Source organism: Coregonus lavaretus (assembly GCF_964263955.1).
Source record: "Coregonus lavaretus genome assembly, chromosome: 31".
Taxonomy (NCBI): Eukaryota; Metazoa; Chordata; class Actinopteri; order Salmoniformes; family Salmonidae; genus Coregonus; species Coregonus lavaretus.
This window is the reverse complement of record NC_140018.1, coordinates 1240916-1260406: the sequence shown is the minus strand read 5'-3', so window position 1 is coordinate 1260406 and position 19491 is coordinate 1240916. Positions and strand designations below refer to the sequence as shown.

Sequence of the window (19491 nt, the reverse complement as noted above, 5' to 3'; positions counted from 1 at the left end):
GACTTTACTAGGCAACAGAAAATCAAATAAACTTTACAACAAAATAAGTTAGGGTTGGCTCGGTCCTGCTCATATTTGGTCCTCCGGGAGCTTCGTTGTCGGCTCACTCCTTGCCTCGCTCTTTTTCTCTCTCAAGGTGTGCCACGGAGCTCCATTTATGTGGCCTGCACGGCTGGTTGGCACTCTCCCCTAATTACCCCTAATTGGTGCCATCAGCGTCGTGGTGCCCAGCCCGGGTACTCCCAGCAGAGGGAGCCAACGTCGCGGCACGTACTTCCCCTCCATCACCAACCCCCGGTGTAGACCTCCTGGGATACCACACAGTTTAATATCGAATTATTACTGTGCATTTAAGCGTACTCATTGTCAGATAGGCTATTGGATCTCCTATACAGATGTAGGCGTACAGAAGGAGGCTAATTCATAATTTTTTCGATACGCATATTGCTGAAATTGCAACATGTCTATGCGGCTGCCTATCGAATCGGTGATAGGCTTTGTAAAAAAAAAAAAAGGCTGTCCTGCTCCTCTCCTCTCTACCTAACTCCCCTTCACAGTCCTTTCAGTTTCCCTTAAATTCCGTTAGTTTGGCTGCTCAATATACCTAAATGATCCCTCACCCATCATAGCCCTGCCATTCCCAACTAATCAGAGCGCTTGGAAATCCGCCCACTCAGGTGAGACTGTTATCGTCGTCCGAAGGGACAAGACGAATGTTTCCGAGGACTTTTTATTGTCGAGAGGAACACGAATGTCTGAATGTTGTGCATCGAAATAACCACAACAATAAGATTCCAATAAAATATTCATATAAACATTCCCAAATGGAAACAGCTGTCTGTGTGGTGGTGACTATCAGGAGCACAGTGATGGGCCTCATCATCATGTTCTAACCGGACAGCACTATAGAGGGCAGAACCAAACCAATCAGTTAGAAGTACAGTGCATTCTGAAAATATTCAGACCCCTTGACTTTTTTCCACATTAAACAAAAAAGAGCAGAAGTAAAATAAAATAACAGTAGGGAGGCTATATATACAGGGGGGTACCGGTACAGAGTCAATGTGCAGCACTGGCTAGTTGAGGTAATATGGGTAGAGTTAAAGTGACTATGCATAAATAATTAACAGAGTAGCACCAGTGTAAAAGGATGGGGTGGGGGGGCAGTGCAAATAGTCCGGGTAGCCATGATTAGCTGTTCAGGAGTCTTATGGCTTGGGGGTAGAAGCTGTTGAGAAACCTTTTGGACCTTGACTTGGCGCTCCGGTACCGCTTGCCGTGCGGTAGCAGAGAGAACAGTCTATGACTAGGGTGGCTGGAGTCTTTGACAATTTTGAGTTTCTTCCTCTGAACACCACCTGGTATAGAGGTCCTGGATGGCAGGAAGCTTGGCCCCAGTGATGTACTGGGCCGTACGCACTACCCTCTGTAGTGCCTTGCGGTCGGAGGCCGAGCAGTTGCCATACCAGGCGGTGATGCAACCAGTCAGGATGCTCTCGATGGTGCAGCTGTAGAACTTTTTGAGGATCTGAGGACCCAACCAAATCTTTTCAGTCTCCTGAGGGGGAATAGGCTTTGTCATGCCCTCTTCACAACTGTCTTGGTGTGTTTGGACCATGATAGTTCGTTGGTGATGTGGACACCAAGGAACTTGAAGCTCTCAACCTGTTCCACTACAGCCCCGTCGATGAGAATGGGGGCGTGCTCAGTGCTCTTTTTTTTTCCTGTAGTCCACAATCATCTCCTTTGTCTTGGTCACGTTGAGGTTGTTATTTTTTTTTTTTTTTTTTTAGTCATTTTAGCAGATGCTCTTATCCAGAGCGACTTACAGTTAGTGAGTGCGTACATTTTCATACTGGCCCCCCGTGGGAATCGAACCCACAACCCTGGCGTTGCAAGCGCCATGCTCTACCAACTGAGCTACACAGGACTACATCCTGGCACAGTTATTCTGGCACCACACGGCCAGGTCTCTGACCTCCTCCCTATAGGCTGTCTCATCGTTGTCGGTGATCAGGCCTACCACTTGTGTTGTCGGCAAATTTAATGATGGTGTTGGAGTCGTGCCTGGCCATGCAGTCATGGGTGAACAGGGAGTAGAGGACGGGACTGAGCACGCACCCCTGAGGGGCCCCCATGTTGAGGATCAGCGTGGCAGATGTGTTGTTACCTACTCTTACCACCTGGGGGCGGCCCGTCAGGAAGTCCAGGATCCAGTTGCAGAGGGAGGTGTTTAGTCCCAGGGTCCTTAGTTTAGTGATGAGCTTTGAGGGCACTATGGTGTTGAACGCTGAGCTGTAGTCAATGAATAGCATTCTCACGTAGGTGTTCCTCTTGTCCAGGTGGGAAAGGGCAGTGTGGAGTGCAATATAGATTGCATCATCTGTGAATCTGTTGGGGCGGTATGCAAATTGGAGTGGGTCTAGGGTTTCTGGGACAATGCTGTTGATGTGAGCCATGACCAGCCTTTCAAAGCACTTCATGGCTACAGATGTCAGTGCTACGGTTCTGTAGTCATTTAGGCAGGTTACCTTAGTGTTCTTGGGCACAGGGACTATGGTGGTCTGCTTGAAACATGTTGGTATTACAGACTCAGTCAGGGACAGGTTGAAAATGTCAGTGAAGACACTTGCCAGTTGGTCAGCGCATGCTCGCAGTACACGTCCTGGTAATCCGTCTGGCCCTGCGGCCTTGTGAATGTTGACCTGTTTAAAGGTCTTACTCACATCGGCTACGGAGAGCGTGATCACACAATCATCCGGAACAGCTGATGCTTTCAGTGTTACTCGCCTCGAAGCGAGCATAAAAGTAATTTAGCTCGTCTGGTAGGCTCGTGGGTCGGTAGTCATTTAGGTTTTCTTAGTGTCCTTGGGCACTACCCTTTACACCTTTGGCAGCGATTACAGCCTCAAGTCTTCTTGGGTATGACGCTACAAGCTTGGCACACCTGTTTTTGGTGAGTTTCTCCCATTCTTCTTTGCAGATCCTCTCAAGCTCTGTCATGTTGGTTGGGGAGAGTTGCTGCACAGGTATTTTCAGGTCTCTCCAGAGATGTTCGATTGGGTTCAAGTCCGGGCTCTGGCTGGGCCACTCATGGACATTCAGAGACTTGTCCCGAAGCCACTCCTGCGTTATCTTGGCTGTGTGCTTAGGGTCGTTGTCCTGTTGGAAGGTGAACCTTCAACCCAGTCTGAGGTCCTGAGCACTCTGGAGCAGGTTTTCATTAAGGATCTCTTTGTACTTTGCTCCGTCTATCTTTCCCTCGATCCTGACTGGTTTCCCAGTCCATGCCGCTGAAAAACATCCCCACAGCATGATGCTGCCACCACCATGCTTTACCGTAGGGATGGTGCCAGGTTTCCTCCAGACGTGACGCTTGGCATTCGGGCCAAAGAGTTCGATCTTGGTTTCATCAGACCAGAGAATCTTGTTTCTCATGGTTTGAGAGTCCTTTAGGTGCCTTTTGGCAAACTCCAAGTGGGCTGTCATGTGCCTTTTACTGATGAGTGGCTTCCGTCTGCCCATTCTACCATAAAGCCCTGATTGGTGGAGTGCTGCAGAGATGGTTGTCCTTCTGTCAGAGTGACCATCGGGTTCTTGGTCACCTCCCTGACAAAGACCCTTCTCCCCCGATTAATCAGTTTGGCCGGGCGGTCAACTCTAGGAAGAGTCTTGGTTGTTCCAAACTTCTTCCATTTAAGAATGATGGAGGCCACTGTGTTCTTGGGGACCTACAATGCTGCTGAAATATCTCAAGGATGATCAGACCACTCAGACGGGTGAGGGCATACCAGTCAACCGCCCCAGGATGCAGGCGAGTTATCCTGCATCCCTAAGACGTATGAGACGCCTGTGACCACCCACCTCAGTCCACACCGCCACACGAAGCCGTCATGCACCTGAGGAAAATGAGTTGCGAGGCCCTACACACTTCTCTCATCTAAGAGACTACCAGCCCTGCTTCAGTGGTCAGGGAGTGACCACACCCTCACCAGTTGGGAGCTGATGAGGGAAAGGCCCTCCCGGCCTGATTCACCTCCGCGGGAGCACCGGTACCACCGCTACTCTCCTGACCACCACTGCTCTAGGCCTCCCCGGCTAGAGACATCGTTACCGCCACGGGAGCACCATCACTGCCGGTACTTCCCGAGTCAGTCCGGCTACACCTCCACGAGACCATTAGGACCTCCACTAAGTCCAGAGGTGGCCCAGCTATTCAACAGATCGTCGCTCCAGGTCCCCTCCGACTGGAGCATACGTCGTATCTGCCAGGGCGTCGGGAGCGCCACTCCCCCCCCACGGGAGTGTCGGGTCCGCTTCTGCTCCCCAGAGCGGCCTAGCTCCCAAGCAGATGAAGACAACTCCAGAGTGCACAGTCCACGACACCAAGGTCTGCATCCTCCTCAGCCAGCTCCTCGACTAGCCACAGTTAAGGAGACTCCCGCTCCAGTCGTGGAGCCACAGCCAGCCGCTGCCATGGGGCTTGTTCTGGTTGCCGTTGCGTCATCCTCTCCTCCCCATGTGTGGAAATCCTAAAAACCGGTCTGCTCAACTGTATACCACAACACAAATGCGATTATAGTTGCATGCAATGCTTTATTATAAAGGGGAATTTTTTCAAAACTTCTTCCTTTGGCTAAGGGCAGTGCTGCTGCTGACAGTGACAGTGCTGTCAGTGATGCTGAATTTAGCGCATCAATCATCTTGCTCATCAAGAAGAAATACGCTATAGGCCACAGAAAAGGGAATTATTGTAATCATAACACTGACAATTTATTTATATCACCCACTACGATACCGTGCCAGCGCTTCTCCCTTGCTAGCTTATGTTAACCAACTACACAGCTAACACAATCACTTCAAACTGAAGCTGGAGAAACAGCAAACCAGGTGTGTTTCGTTTTACGTGTTATTCGATTGACACGTCTTTTGTATATATCCAGAAAAATGATGCTGATGCAGAAAAGGATGTCTCGTCCTGACAGGTTCATATGGGCCGGTGGAGATCGCTATTCAATACTGAAACAACGCTGCAAAGGTCAGAGAGGCAGACAGCAACATTTGTACAATCCCACATTGTTGCAAACTAAATGTTCGGCTAGAAGGGGTAATAATGTTGAGATGCTTCTTACAGTGGAGATCAAGTTAATGAATTGCCTGACCAGGCTGGTGGGACAGTGGATGCACAGTGATTTCTCAGGTAGAAAATAAAACAAGTAGCCTATTTTGCATCAAAGGCCTTCCCGTTGTAAACTGCTTCTTAGAACGCTTCTCAACCATCACAATGCTTTTTTTTTTGACCAACCCGTTGTAGTTAGATATGGTTGTACAGTACAGTGTTAAACATTGTGAATTATGGTAGCTATTACATTAATAATCAAACCGCAATAAAGATAGTTTCACAAATTAATCTAAAAGCAAATCAGGATTAGCCAATACATAACTGTGTTGATTTGGTAAATAGTAAATGTTTTGCTATGTAACTTAGCTCCCTCCAAATACTGTATATAATCAGTGTTAAGGCCACATTTGACATTTCAATATGACAGGAACCTCATCAGCACTTCACAAATTGTTTTATTTACATACAAAAACACACAGGACTCCGAGACATATTAGAAGCAATTATTTTGGTAAAGAGTTATCATCCTCCAGGAACAATCTCCTATATGGCAGTCTGTAATTGATCTCCTCCCCTCAAGCGCTACGAATCCCTGATCACAGCTTTAATACGCGCCGCTAAATAACCTTTTTAATTTCACTAACTGATCATGATCTCACAGGAGAGCTTGGTGGAACAGTCATTAAATACCCTGAGTTTAATCTGACACTTTTAGCCGTGAAACTAGAATACATTTAGATGAGGGGAAAACTATTAGGAGGGCTAGGATCAGGGTAACATGGCAGTATATTACAGGGGAGGGCTAGGATCAGGATAACATGGCAGTATATTACTGGGGAGGGCTAGGATCAGGATAACATGGCAGTATATTACAGGGGAGGGCTAGGATCAGGATAACATGGCAGTATATTACAGGGGAGGGCTAGGATCAGGATAACATAGCAGTATATTACAGGAGGGGGCTAGGATCAGGATAACATGGCAGTATATTACTGGGGAGGGCTAGGATCAGGATAACATGGCAGTATATTACAGGGGAGGGCTAGGATCAGGATAACATAGCAGTATATTACAGGAGGGGGCTAGGATCAGGATAACATGGCAGTATATTACAGGGGAGGGCTAGGATCAGGATAACATGGCAGTATATTACAGGGGAGGGCTAGGATCAGGATAACATAGCAGTATATTACAGGAGGGGGCTAGGATCAGGATAACATGGCAGTATATTACAGGGGAGGGCTAGGATCAGGATAACATGGCAGTATATTACAGGGGAGGGCTAGGATCAGGATAACATGGCGGTATATTACAGGGGAGGGCTAGGATCAGGATAACATGGCAGTATATTACTGGGGAGGGCTAGGATCAGGATAACATGGCAGTATATTACTGGGGAGGGCTAGGATCAGGATAACATGGCAGTATATTACTGGGGAGGGCTAGGATCAGGATAACATGGCAGTATATTACTGGGGAGGGCTAGGATCAGGATAACATGGCAGTATATTACTGGGGAGGGCTAGGATCAGGGTAACATGGCAGTATATTACTGGGGAGGGCTAGGATCAGGGTAACATGGCAGTATATTACTGGGGAGGGCTAGGATCAGGATAACATGGCAGTATATTACTGGGGAGCGCTAGGATCAGGATAACATGGCAGTATATTACTGGGGAGGGCTAGGATCAGGATAACATGGCAGTATATTACTGGGGAGGGCTAGGATCAGGATAACATGGCAGTATATTACAGGGGAGGACTAGGATCAGGATAACATGGCAGTATATTACAGGGGAGGGCTAGGATCAGGATAACATGGCAGTATATTACTGGGGAGGGCTAGGATCAGGGTAACATGGCAGTATATTACTGGGGAGGGCTAGGATCAGGGTAACATGGCAGTATATTACTGGGGAGGGCTAGGATCAGGGTAACATGGCAGTATATTACTGGGGAGGGCTAGGATCAGGATAACATGGCAGTATATTACTGGGGAGGGCTAGGAGCAGGGTAACATGGCAGTATATTACTGGGTATGGCTAGGATCAGGATAACATGGCAGTATATTACTGGGGAGGGCTAGGATCAGGATAACATGGCAGTATATTACTGGGGAGGGCTAGGATCAGGATAACATGGCAGTATATTACTGGGGAGGGCTAGGATCAGGATAACATGGCAGTATATTACTGGGGAGGGCTAGGAGCAGGGTAACATGGCAGTATATTACTGGGTAGGGCTAGGATCAGGATAACATGGCAGTATATTACTGGGGAGGGCTAGGAGCAGGGTAACATGGCAGTATATTACAGGGGAGGACTAGGATCAGGATAACATGGCAGTATATTACTGGGGAGGGCTAGGATCAGGATAACATGGCAGTATATTACAGGGGAGGACTAGGATCAGGATAACATGGCAGTATATTACTGGGGAGGGCTAGGATCAGGATAACATGGCAGTATATTACTGGGGAGGGCTAGGATCAGGATAACATGGCAGTATATTACTGGGGAGGGCTAGGATCAGGATAACATGGCAGTATATTACTGGGGAGGGCTAGGATCAGGATAACATGGCAGTATATTACAGGGGAGGGCTAGGATCAGGATAACATGGCAGTATATTACTGGGGAGGGCTAGGATCAGGATAACATGGCAGTATATTACTGGGGAGGGCTAGGATCAGGATAACATGGCAGTATATTACTGGGGAGGGCTAGGATCAGGATAACATGGCAGTATATTACTGGGGAGGGCTAGGATCAGGATAACATGGCAGTATATTACTGGGGAGGGCTAGGAGCAGGATAACATGACAGTATATTACTGGGTATGGCTAGGATCAGGATAACATGGCAGCATATTACTGGGGATGGGATGGCTGTTTTAAGATGAGAGCTTTATCAAGAGTAGGTCTACAGCTGCTGTTCAATCAGTCAAACCCTAACAACAACAGGTAAATAGACTCATGCCTCACTGTTGGACAGTCAAACCCTAACAACAACAGGTAAATAGACTCATGCCTCACTGTTGGATAGTCAAACCCTAACAACAACAGGTAAATAGACTCATGCCTCACTGTTGGACAGTCAAACCCTAACAACAACAGGTAAATAGACTCATGCCTCACTGTTGGACAGTCAAACCCTAACAACAACAGGTAAATAGACTCATGCCTCACTGTTGGACAGTCAAACCCTAACAACAACAGGTAAATAGACTCATGCCTCACTGTTGGACAGTCAAACCCTAACAACAACAGGTAAATAGAATCATGCCTCACTGTTGGACAGTCAAACCCTAACAACAACAGGTAAATAGACTCATGCCTCACTGTTGGACAGTCAAACCCTAACAACAACAGGTAAATAGACTCATGCCTCACTGTTGGACAGTCAAACCCTAACAACAACAGGTAAATAGACTCATGCCTCACTGTTGGACAGTCAAACCCTAACAACAACAGGTAAATAGACTCATGCCTCACTGTTGGACAGTCAAACCCTAACAACAACAGGTAAATAGACTCATGCCTCACTGTTGGACAGTCAAACCCTAACAACAACAGGTAAATAGAATCATGCCTCACTGTTGGACAGTCAAACCCTAACAACAACAGGTAAATAGACTCATGCCTCACTGTTGGACAGTCAAACCCTAACAACAACAGGTAAATAGACTCATGCCTCACTGTTGGATAGTCAAACCCTAACAACAACAGGTAAATAGAATCATGCCTCACTGTTGGATAGTCAAACCCTAACAACAACAGGTAAATAGAATCATGCCTCACTGTTGGACAGTCAAACCCTAACAACAACAGGTAAATAGACTCATGCCTCACTGTTGGACAGTCAAACCCTAACAACAACAGGTAAATAGACTCATGCCTCACTGTTGGACAGTCAAACCCTAACAACAACAGGTAAATAGACTCATGCCTCACTGTTGGACAGTCAAACCCTAACAACAACAGGTAAATAGAATCATGCCTCACTGTTGGACAGTCAAACCCTAACAACAACAGGTAAATAGACTCATGCCTCACTGTTGGACAGTCAAACCCTAACAACAACAGGTAAATAGACTCATGCCTCACTGTTGGATAGTCAAACCCTAACAACAACAGGTAAATAGAATCATGCCTCACTGTTGGATAGTCAAACCCTAACAACAACAGGTAAATAGAATCATGCCTCACTGTTGGACAGTCAAACCCTAACAACAACAGGTAAATAGACTCATGCCTCACTGTTGGACAGTCAAACCCTAACAACAACAGGTAAATAGACTCATGCCTCACTGTTGGACAGTCAAACCCTAACAACAACAGGTAAATAGACTCATGCCTCACTGTTGGACAGAAAAATGTCATCTAGGTAATCATCATTGGTGCTCCAGAACATGTAGAAGGTACCACAGTCATCAGCTCACTGTCGTGGGAAATACCTCCTGAGAAACCCTTCCTGATTAATGTACTCGGGAACCCAGTAGATGGCGCCACGTAACCATTTAAATAGGTCTGGACGTGGAGTTTACTGAACTCGACCTTGATGTTACATTACAACAACAGTTTTGGACAAACAGTCTGCTGTCACTCACTTGTTGTAGAGGACGATGTCTGGGACCCAGATTAGTTCTGACGGGACTCTGATGGACGTGACGTTGTCATAGTCAGAAGGCCTCCAGCGTAGCTTGTAGTCATTCCACTCCTGAGTGGGGAACAACACACACGCACACACGGAGACACACAAACAAGGAGACGAGAGGTCGTTCAGTGCCCCAGGTGTGATCAGAAAGAGCCATTACAGGCCTATTAATCCTTAAACTAATTACCATCATTTATTCACATTGAAACAGTCAAACACATGCTATATATACACTGAATGGACTGGAACACCTCAGTCACACACATGTTATATACACTGAATGTACTGGAACACCTCAGTCACACACATGCTATATATACACTGAATGTACTGGAACACCTCAGTCACACACATGCTATATATACTGAATGGACTGGAACACCTCAGTCACACATGTTACAGTGGGGGAAAAAAGTATGTAGTCAGCCACCAATTGTGCAAGTTCTCCCACTTAAAAAGATGAGAGAGGCCTGTAATTTTCATCATAGGTACATGTCAACTATGACAGACAAAATGAGAAAGAAAAATCCAGAAAATCACATTGTAGGATTGTTAATGAATGTATTTGCAAATTATGGTGGAAAATAAGTATTTGGTCAATAACAAAAGTTTCTCAATACTTTGTTATATACCCTTTGTTGGCAATGACACAGGTCAAACGTTTTCTGTAAGTCTTCACAAGGTTTTCACACACTGTTGCTGGTATTTTGGCCCATTCCTCCATGCAGATCTCCTCTAGAGCAGTGATGTTTTGGGGCTGTCGCTGGGCAACACGGACTTTCAACTCCCTCCAAAGATTTTCTATGGGGTTGAGATCTGGAGACTGGCTAGGCCACTCCAGGACCTTGAAATGCTTCTTACGAAGCCACTCCTTCGTTGCCCAGGCGGTGTGTTTGGGATCATTGTCATGCTGAAAGACCCAGCCACGTTTCATCTTCAATGCCCTTGCTGATGGAAGGAGGTTTTCACTCAAAATCTCACGATACATGGCCCCATTCATTCTTTCCTTTACACGGATCAGTCGTCCTGGTCCCTTTGCAGAAAAACAGCCCCAAAGCATGATGTTACCACCACCATGCTTCACAGTAGGTATGGTGTTCTTTGGATGCAACTCAGCATTCTTTGTCCTCCAAACACGACAAGTTGAGTTTTTACCAAAAAGTTATATTTTGGTTTCATCTGACCATATGACGTTCTCCCAATCCTCTTCTGGATCATCCAAATGCACTCTAGCAAACTTCAGACGGGCCTGGACATGTACTGGCTTAAGCAGGGGGACACGTCTGGCACTGCAGGATTTGAGTCCCTGGCGGCGTAGTGTGTTTCTGATGGTAGGCTTTGTTACTTTGGTCCCAGCTCTCTGCAGGTCATTCACTAGGTCCCCCCGTGTGGTTCTGGGATTTTTGCTCACCGTTCTTGTGATCATTTTGACCCCACGGGGTGAGATCTTGCGTGGAGCCCCAGATCGAGGGAGATTATCAGTGGTCTTGTATGTCTTCCATTTCCTAATAATTGCTCCCACAGTTGATTTCTTCAAACCAAGCTGCTTACCTATTGCAGATTCAGTCTTCCCAGCCTGGTGCAGGTCTACAATTTTGTTTCTGGTGTCCTTTGACAGCTCTTTGGTCTTGGCCATAGTGGAGTTTGGAGTGTGACTGTTTGAGGTTGTGGACAGGTGTCTTTTATACTGATAACAAGTTCAAACAGGTGCCATTAATACAGGTAACGAGTGGAGGACAGAGGAGCCTCTTAAAGAAGTTGTTACAGGTCTGTGAGAGCCGGAAATCTTGCTTGTTTGTAGGTGACCAAATACTTATTTTCCACCATAATTTGCAAATAAATTCACAAAAAATCCTACAATGTGATTTTCTGGAGAAAAGAATTCTCAATTTGTCTGTCATAGTTGACGTGTACCTATGATGAAAATTACAGGCCTCTCTCATCTTTTTAAGTGGGAGAACTTGCACAATTGGTGGCTGACTAAATACCTTTTTTCCCCACTGTATATATACTGAATGTACTGGAACACCTCAGTCACACACATGTTATATATACTGAATGGACTGGAACACCTCAGTCACACACATGTTATATATACTGAATGGACTGGAACACCTCAGTCACACATATGCTAAATATACACTGAATGTACTGGAACACCTCCGTCACACACATGCTATAAATACTGGATGTACTGGAACACCTCAGTCACACACATGTTATATATACTGAATGGACTGGAACACCTCAGTCACACACATGCTATATACACTGAATGTACTGGAACACCTCAGTCACACACATGCTATATATACTGAATGGACTGGAACACCTCAGTCACACACATGCTATATATACACTGAATGGACTGGAACACCGCAGTCACACACATGCTATAGATATACTGAATGTACTGGAACACCTCAGTCACACACATGTTATATATACTGAATGTACTGGAACACCTCAGTCACACACATGCTATATACACTGAATGGACTGGAACACCTGAGTCACACACATGCTATATATACACTGAATGTACTGGAAAACCTCAGTCACACACATGTTATATATACTGAATGGACTGGAACACCTCAGTCACACACATGCTATATATACTGAATGTACTGGAACACCTCAGTCACACACATGCTATATATACTGAATGTACTGGAACACCTCAGTCACACACATGCTATAAATACTGAATGTACTGGAACACCTCAGTCACACACATGTTATATATACTGAATGGACTGGAACACCTCAGTCACACATATGCTATATATATATATATATATACTGAATGTACTGGAACACCTCAGTCACACACATGTTATATATACTGAATGGACTGGAACACCTCAGTCACACACATGCTATATATACTGAATGTACTGGAACACCTCAGTCACACACATGCTATATATACTGAATGTACTGGAACACCTCAGTCACACACATGCTATATATACTGAATGTAATGGAACACCCCAGTCACACACATGCTATATATACTGAATGTACTGGAACACCTCAGTCACACACATGCTATATATACTGAATGTACTGGAACACCTCAGTCACACACATGTTATATATACTGAATGTACTGGAACACCTCAGTCACACACATGCTATATATACACTGAATGTACTGGAACCCCTCAGTCACACACATGCTATATATACTGAATGTACTGGAACACCTCAGTCACACACATGCTATATATACTGAATGTACTGGAACACCTCACCTGCTTCAGCCAGACGTTGGTCGTCATCATCTGATTCTTCTCGTCCTGCACAAAGGAAAATAAAAAAGAGGTGAATGAAAAATAGAGAGGCGGCAAAAAAGTTACACAAAGAGAGAAATACTGGGGTAGAGGGAATTCAAGATAAAAACAGAGAGAGAGAAGCAGACAGAAAGAGAGAGAGAGAGAGGGGGGGGGGGGAGAGAGAGAGAGAGGGGAGAGGGGGGAGAGAGAGAGAGAGAGAGGGGTAAATAGAGATATTAGATGAATCAGTCAGTCATAGTGCTAGTTGGGTGTAGTCCAGCAGAATACAGTAGAGGTTCTTGTGATTATCAGGAAAGGACCATAACATAGCCAGCAGCATCTTCACTTTAATCACCTGATGGAGGTAAAGTCTCTCTCTCTGACCATCTCTCTCTCTCTCTGACCATCTCTCTCTCTCTCTGACCATCTCTCTCTCTCTCTGACCATCTCTCACTCTCTGACCATCTCTCACTCTCTCTGACCATCTCTCTCTCTCTCTGACCATCTCTCACTCTCTCTGACCATCTCTCTCTCTCTCTGACCATCTCTCTCTCTCTCTCTGACCATCTCTCACTCTCTCTCTGACCATCTCTCACTCTCTCTCTGACCATCTCTCACTCTCTCTGACCATCTCTCACTCTCTCTTTGCTGCTGCTCTGAGGGGTCATAGTAGAGGTCTTTGCAGATCTACCTGTACCTGAATATCCGAGACGCGGTCACGGGTCTGATATGATTGTCACGGGTATGTGTCATTTTAACTGACTTGTCCAGAGGGGCCGTACAGATCCTAACAGACTGCTGCAGTAGAGAGAGAGAGAGAGGGAGAACTTGTATCATTTATGCTGCTGCTCTTTGCTTTTCACCAGAGTGGAGTGCGGCTGTGCAGCTTGTTGTTGGCCAATCACAAGTCATCAAAGTGGCAATAGGATACAGTCTTAGAGCCTCCATGTGGGGCAAAAGTTAGGAGATATCTAATCAATGGAAGATGGAATTAAAAGTTATAGGAGAAGGACATGCTACATCAAGGAAGAGTCAACAGCTAGGCTGCTACCTAATATTCTGAATGGAGTTGTTGTTATGTGTGACTGTAGGATGAGAAAGCGCAGGCACTGCAGCCTACCTAGCCAACGTTAGGTGGCTTACCTAGCTTCTCCCGGTTTGATGCAGTCAAGACAGGTACTACGTAATCATATTTCACGATAAATTACCTAGCTGTGACAGCTATTAGTCGACTATAGCAGGAGTCGGCTTGGTTGGTTGCGGTCTCTCGTCTCTCCCTCCTCCCTGTTCACCGTGTCACTCCCTCACAGTACGGCCCCTCCCCCGCCTGCTAGAGTGGTACCTCTCTCCTCTTGCACTTTATCTTGTGCTTTATCAGCTCTGGTTAATAACCGTAAAAAAAATAAAAAAAACTTTTCTGCTGCTTCCCTCACTCGGATCCGATCGGACCGGGTCTGGATCCGACCAGGTCTATACGGAACAGGTCTAGTTGTCTTCGGGTCCGTTCAAAATGGGCCTCTATGTTATTTTTTATTTATTTATGCATATTGGGTCCAGGTGGGAAAGCCCCAGGTCCATTTCAGAACGGGTCCAACGTTTTAGACCTGTGAAGACCTCTAGGTCATAGGTCAACTAAATCTGCTTTTATTAAGGTTTGTTTTTGCAGCTCTATGTACAAAATACCCAATATATTACTTCAAATGTTAGATGGCTGCAGTGTTCACAGTGGAATCACGATTCAATAGGAAAGGTTGTTAAACCTTACACCTTATAAATGTACAATGAGAGAGACCGCACGAGGACAATAACTAGAAACAGAGGAAGAGAGACGAAGAGAACTAGAGACAGACAGACAGAGAGATGGCGAGAACTAGACGGAGAGAACGAGAGACAGAGAGAACGAGAGACGGAGAGAACGAGAGACGGAGAGAACTAGAGACGGAGATGGAGAGAACGAGAGATGGAGAGAACGAGAGATGGAGAGAACGAGAGACGGAGAGAACTAGAGACAGAGAGACAGACGGAGAGAACTAGAGACGGAGAGAACTAGAGACGGAGAGAACTAGAGACGGAGAGAACTAGAGACGGAGAGAACTAGAGACGGAGAGACAGAGACTGAGACTGAGAGATGGAGAGAACGAGAGATGGAGAGAACGAGAGACGGAGAGAACGAGAGACGGAGAGAACGAGAGACGGAGAGACTGAGACTGAGACTGAGATGGAGAGAACGAGAGATGGAGAGAACGAGAGACGGAGAGAACTAGAGGCGGAGAGACAGAGACGGAGAGACAGAGACAGAGACTGAGACTGAGAGATGGAGAGAACGAGAGATGGAGAGAACGAGAGACGGAGAGAACTAGAGACGGAGAGAACTAGAGACAGACAGACAGAGAGATGGCGAGAACTAGACGGAGAGAACGAGAGATGGAGAGAACGAGAGACGGAGAGAACTAGAGACGGAGAGACAGAGACAGAGAGAACTAGAGACGGAGAGACAGAGACAGAGACTGAGACTGAGAGATGGAGAGAACGAGAGATGGAGAGAACGAGAGACGGAGAGAACGAGAGACGGAGAGAACGAGAGACGGAGAGAACTAGAGACGGAGAGACAGACAGAGAGACAGAGACAGAGACTGAGACTGAGACTGAGAGATGGAGAGAACGAGAGAACGAGAGACGGAGAGAACGAGAGATGGAGAGAACGAGAGATGGAGAGAACTAGAGACGGAGAGACAGAGACAGACAGAGACTGAGACTGAGAGATGGAGAGAACGAGAGACGGAGAGAACTAGAGACGGAGAGAACTAGAGACAGACAGACAGAGAGATGGCGAGAACTAGACGGAGAGACGGAGAGAACGAGAGACGGAGAGAACGAGAGACGGAGAGAACGAGAGACGGAGAGACGGAGAGACGGAGAGAACGAGAGACGGAGAGAACGAGAGACGGAGAGAACGAGAGACGGAGAGAACGAGAGACGGAGAGAACGAGAGACGGAGAGACGGAGAGAACTAGAGACGGAGAGAACTAGAGACGGAGAGACAGACAGACAGAGACTGAGACTGAGAGATGGAGAGAACTAGAGACGGAGAGACAGAGACGGAGAGAACGAGAGACGGAGAGAACGAGAGACGGAGAGAACGAGAGACGGAGAGAACGAGAGACGGAGAGAACGAGAGACGGAGAGAACTAGAGACGGAGAGAACTAGAGACGGAGAGAACTAGAGACGGAGAGAACTAGAGACGGAGAGAACTAGAGACAGACAGACAGAGAGATGGCGAGAACTAGATGGAGAGACAGAGAGAACGAGAGACGGAGAGAACGAGAGACAGAGAGAACGAGAGACGGAGAGAACGAGAGACAGAGAGAACGAGAGACAGAGAGAACGAGAGACAGAGAGAACGAGAGACGGAGAGACGGAGAGAACGAGAGACAGAGAGAACGAGAGACGGAGAGAACGAGAGACGGAGAGAACGAGAGACGGAGAGAACGAGAGACGGAGAGAACGAGAGACAGAGAGAACGAGAGACGGAGAGACGGAGAGAACGAGAGACGGAGAGAACGAGAGACGGAGAGAACGAGAGACGGAGAGAACGAGAGACGGAGAGAACGAGAGACGGAGAGAACGAGAGACGGAGAGAACGAGAGACGGAGAGAACGAGAGACGGAGAGAACGAGAGACGGAGAGAACGAGAGACGGAGAGAACGAGAGACGGAGAGAACGAGAGACGGAGAGACAGAGAGAACGAGAGACGGAGAGACAGAGACAGACAGAGACAGAGACTGAGACTGAGAGATGGAGAGAACTAGAGACAGAGGAAGAGAGACAGAGAGAACGAGAGATGGTGAGTGTGAGAGAAAGTTTGTGTAACAATGTACAGTGTATTCAAAACCCCTGCCACTCTCAATTTAAATTGTGGCCGTGCTTGTGTGAAATACTTCTCTGTAGTTATTGACCGAAGGATCGTTTTGATAAGGTTGTTTTTCACACCTTTATTCTGCTTCAAAGCCCCTGTGGGGGACTGATGGAGATTGTAGGATTTGTTTCAGTTTGCTGCGAGAGTTCATTTAGTAACACCTGTTCTGCAATTTCATAAACAGGTCTTTCCAATACACTTAACTAACCACTTATTCCCAAAGATAAGCTCATTGGGGAACAATGTGAGAATTTTCAATGAATATAATTGACATAAATTCAGATTTTCTGTAACAAGCTTGTCAGTCAACCCTGCTGCAATCCTGTGAGGTTCATTTGGACTGGTAGAGCATGGCGCTTGGGTTCAATTCCCACTCGGAGCATGGCGCTTGGGTTCAATTCCCACTCGGAGCATGGCGCTTGGGTTCAATTCCCACTCGGAGCATGGCGCTTGGGTTCAATTCCCACTCGGAGCATGGCGCTTGGGTTCAATTCCCACTCGGAGCATGGCGCTTGGGTTCAGTTCCCACTCGGAGCATGGCGCTTGGGTTCAATTCCCACTCGGAGCATGGCGCTTGGGTTCAGTTCCCACTCGGAGCATGGCGCTTGGGTTCAATTCCCACTCGGAGCATGGCACTTGGGTTCAGTTCCCACTCGGAGCATGGCGCTTGGGTTCAGTTCCCACTCGGAGCATGGCGCTTGGGTTCAGTTCCCACTCGGAGCATGGCGCTTGGGTTCAGTTCCCACTCGGAGCATGGCGCTTGGGTTCAATTCCCACTCGGAGCATGGCGCTTGGGTTCAATTCCCACTCGGAGCATGGCGCTTGGGTTCAGTTCCCACTCGGAGCATGGCGCTTGGGTTCAGTTCCCACTCGGAGCATGGCGCTTGGGTTCAGTTCCCACTCGGAGCATGGCGCTTGGGTTCAGTTCCCACTCGGAGCATGGCGCTTGGGTTCAGTTCCCACTCGGAGCATGGCGCTTGGGTTCAGTTCCCACTCGGAGCATGGCGCTTGGGTTCAATTCCCACTCGGAGCATGGCGCTTGGGTTCAGTTCCCACTCGGAGCATGGCGCTTGGGTTCAGTTCCCACTCGGAGCATGGCGCTTGGGTTCAATTCCCACTCGGAGCATGGCGCTTGGGTTCAGTTCCCACTCGGAGCATGGCGCTTGGGTTCAGTTCCCACTCGGAGCATGGCGCTTGGGTTCAGTTCCCACTCGGAGCATGGCGCTTGGGTTCAGTTCCCACTCGGAGCATGGCGCTTGGGTTCAGTTCCCACTCGGAGCATGGCGCTTGGGTTCAGTTCCCACTCGGAGCATGGCGCTTGGGTTCAGTTCCCACTCGGAGCATGGCGCTTGGGTTCAATTCCCACTCGGAGCATGGCGCTTGGGTTCAGTTCCCACTCGGAGCATGGCGCTTGGGTTCAATTCCCACTCGGAGCATGGCGCTTGGGTTCAATTCCCACTCGGCCCATCCATACGAAAATGTATACCCGCCCTTATTCACTTTGGATGAAAGTGCCTGTTAAATGGCATAGATTATTATTATTATTATTATTATTATTATTATTACATAACTTACCACATCGATGAGCTGTGCTATGGAGAGGCCAAACTTGACGATGACGACGTCTGAGATGTTGGGCACGGGTCTGGACCACTTGTTGTACCCGATGAAGAGCTTCTTGAACAGCTCATCCTCCGCGTGCGAGTGGGTCTTCTCATGACAGAAAACTTACAGGGGCCACAAGAGACACAAGAGTTCTATAACAAACCTGTTGTTTTATCCCAGACATAGGTAGAATTATGCATATACATATTAAAATGACAGAATGTTGTGGTCTGAGGGGCTTGTCTTGTATAATGTATAGAGTAGGGGTGGGTAACGTACGGGCCGGTTTAGTCTGGCCCATTGGAGGTTGGAGTAAAAAACTAAAACAGAAAACACAAGAAGAAACTCCTCCTCTCTCTCTCCCCCACCCCACCTCTCCCTAAGGGATTACCATTGGTCCCTTCATCAACCTAATCACAGTCAATTACACACATCATTACTTCCAGCAGCTAACAGAGCAGGGTGTGTTCCCCAAATGGCACCCTGTTCCCTATGTAGTGTGATTCCCATAGGGCTCTGGTGAATATAGAGGACCATTTGGGACACATCGAGGGGCTGAGCTATGAGCTAATCCATCCGTCTCAGTCAGAAGGTGTCGTGGGGCCAACCTCATACAAACACAACCTATTGTTGAGCTGCCAGTAAGCTGTCATTTAGGATGACACTGACACCAAAACATAAACCATTTCTGTTCTGTTTTCAGTTCAATGTGAACTATATGTGAATGAATATCCTCATGACCTGACGTACTGCATGACACCTGATTGTTTACTGCGTGACACCTGACAGGTTACTGCGTGACACCTGATTGGTTACTGCGTGACACCTGACTGGTTACTGCGTGACACCTGATTGGTTACTGCGTGACACCTGACTGAGCGAGACATATATTAGCAGTCAGCTTTAAAATA

General features: G+C 47.1%; 1 protein-coding gene across 1 annotated transcript in view; it reads right to left on the bottom strand.

Annotated features, from left to right (window-relative positions):
- The window catches only part of chrna2b (cholinergic receptor, nicotinic, alpha 2b (neuronal)), a 32570-nt gene extending 19488 nt beyond the window's left edge, over positions 1-13082 (bottom strand). The window contains exons 1-2 of the mRNA XM_084149296.1: positions 13038-13082; positions 9731-9840 (exon numbers count right to left, since the gene is read on the bottom strand). Of these exons, the coding sequence (XP_084005422.1) occupies positions 9731-9840; positions 13038-13067 (140 nt within the window). The 5' untranslated portion in view covers positions 13068-13082. The remainder of the gene's footprint in view (positions 1-9730; positions 9841-13037) is intronic.
- Positions 13083-19491: the final 6409 nt, after the last annotated feature.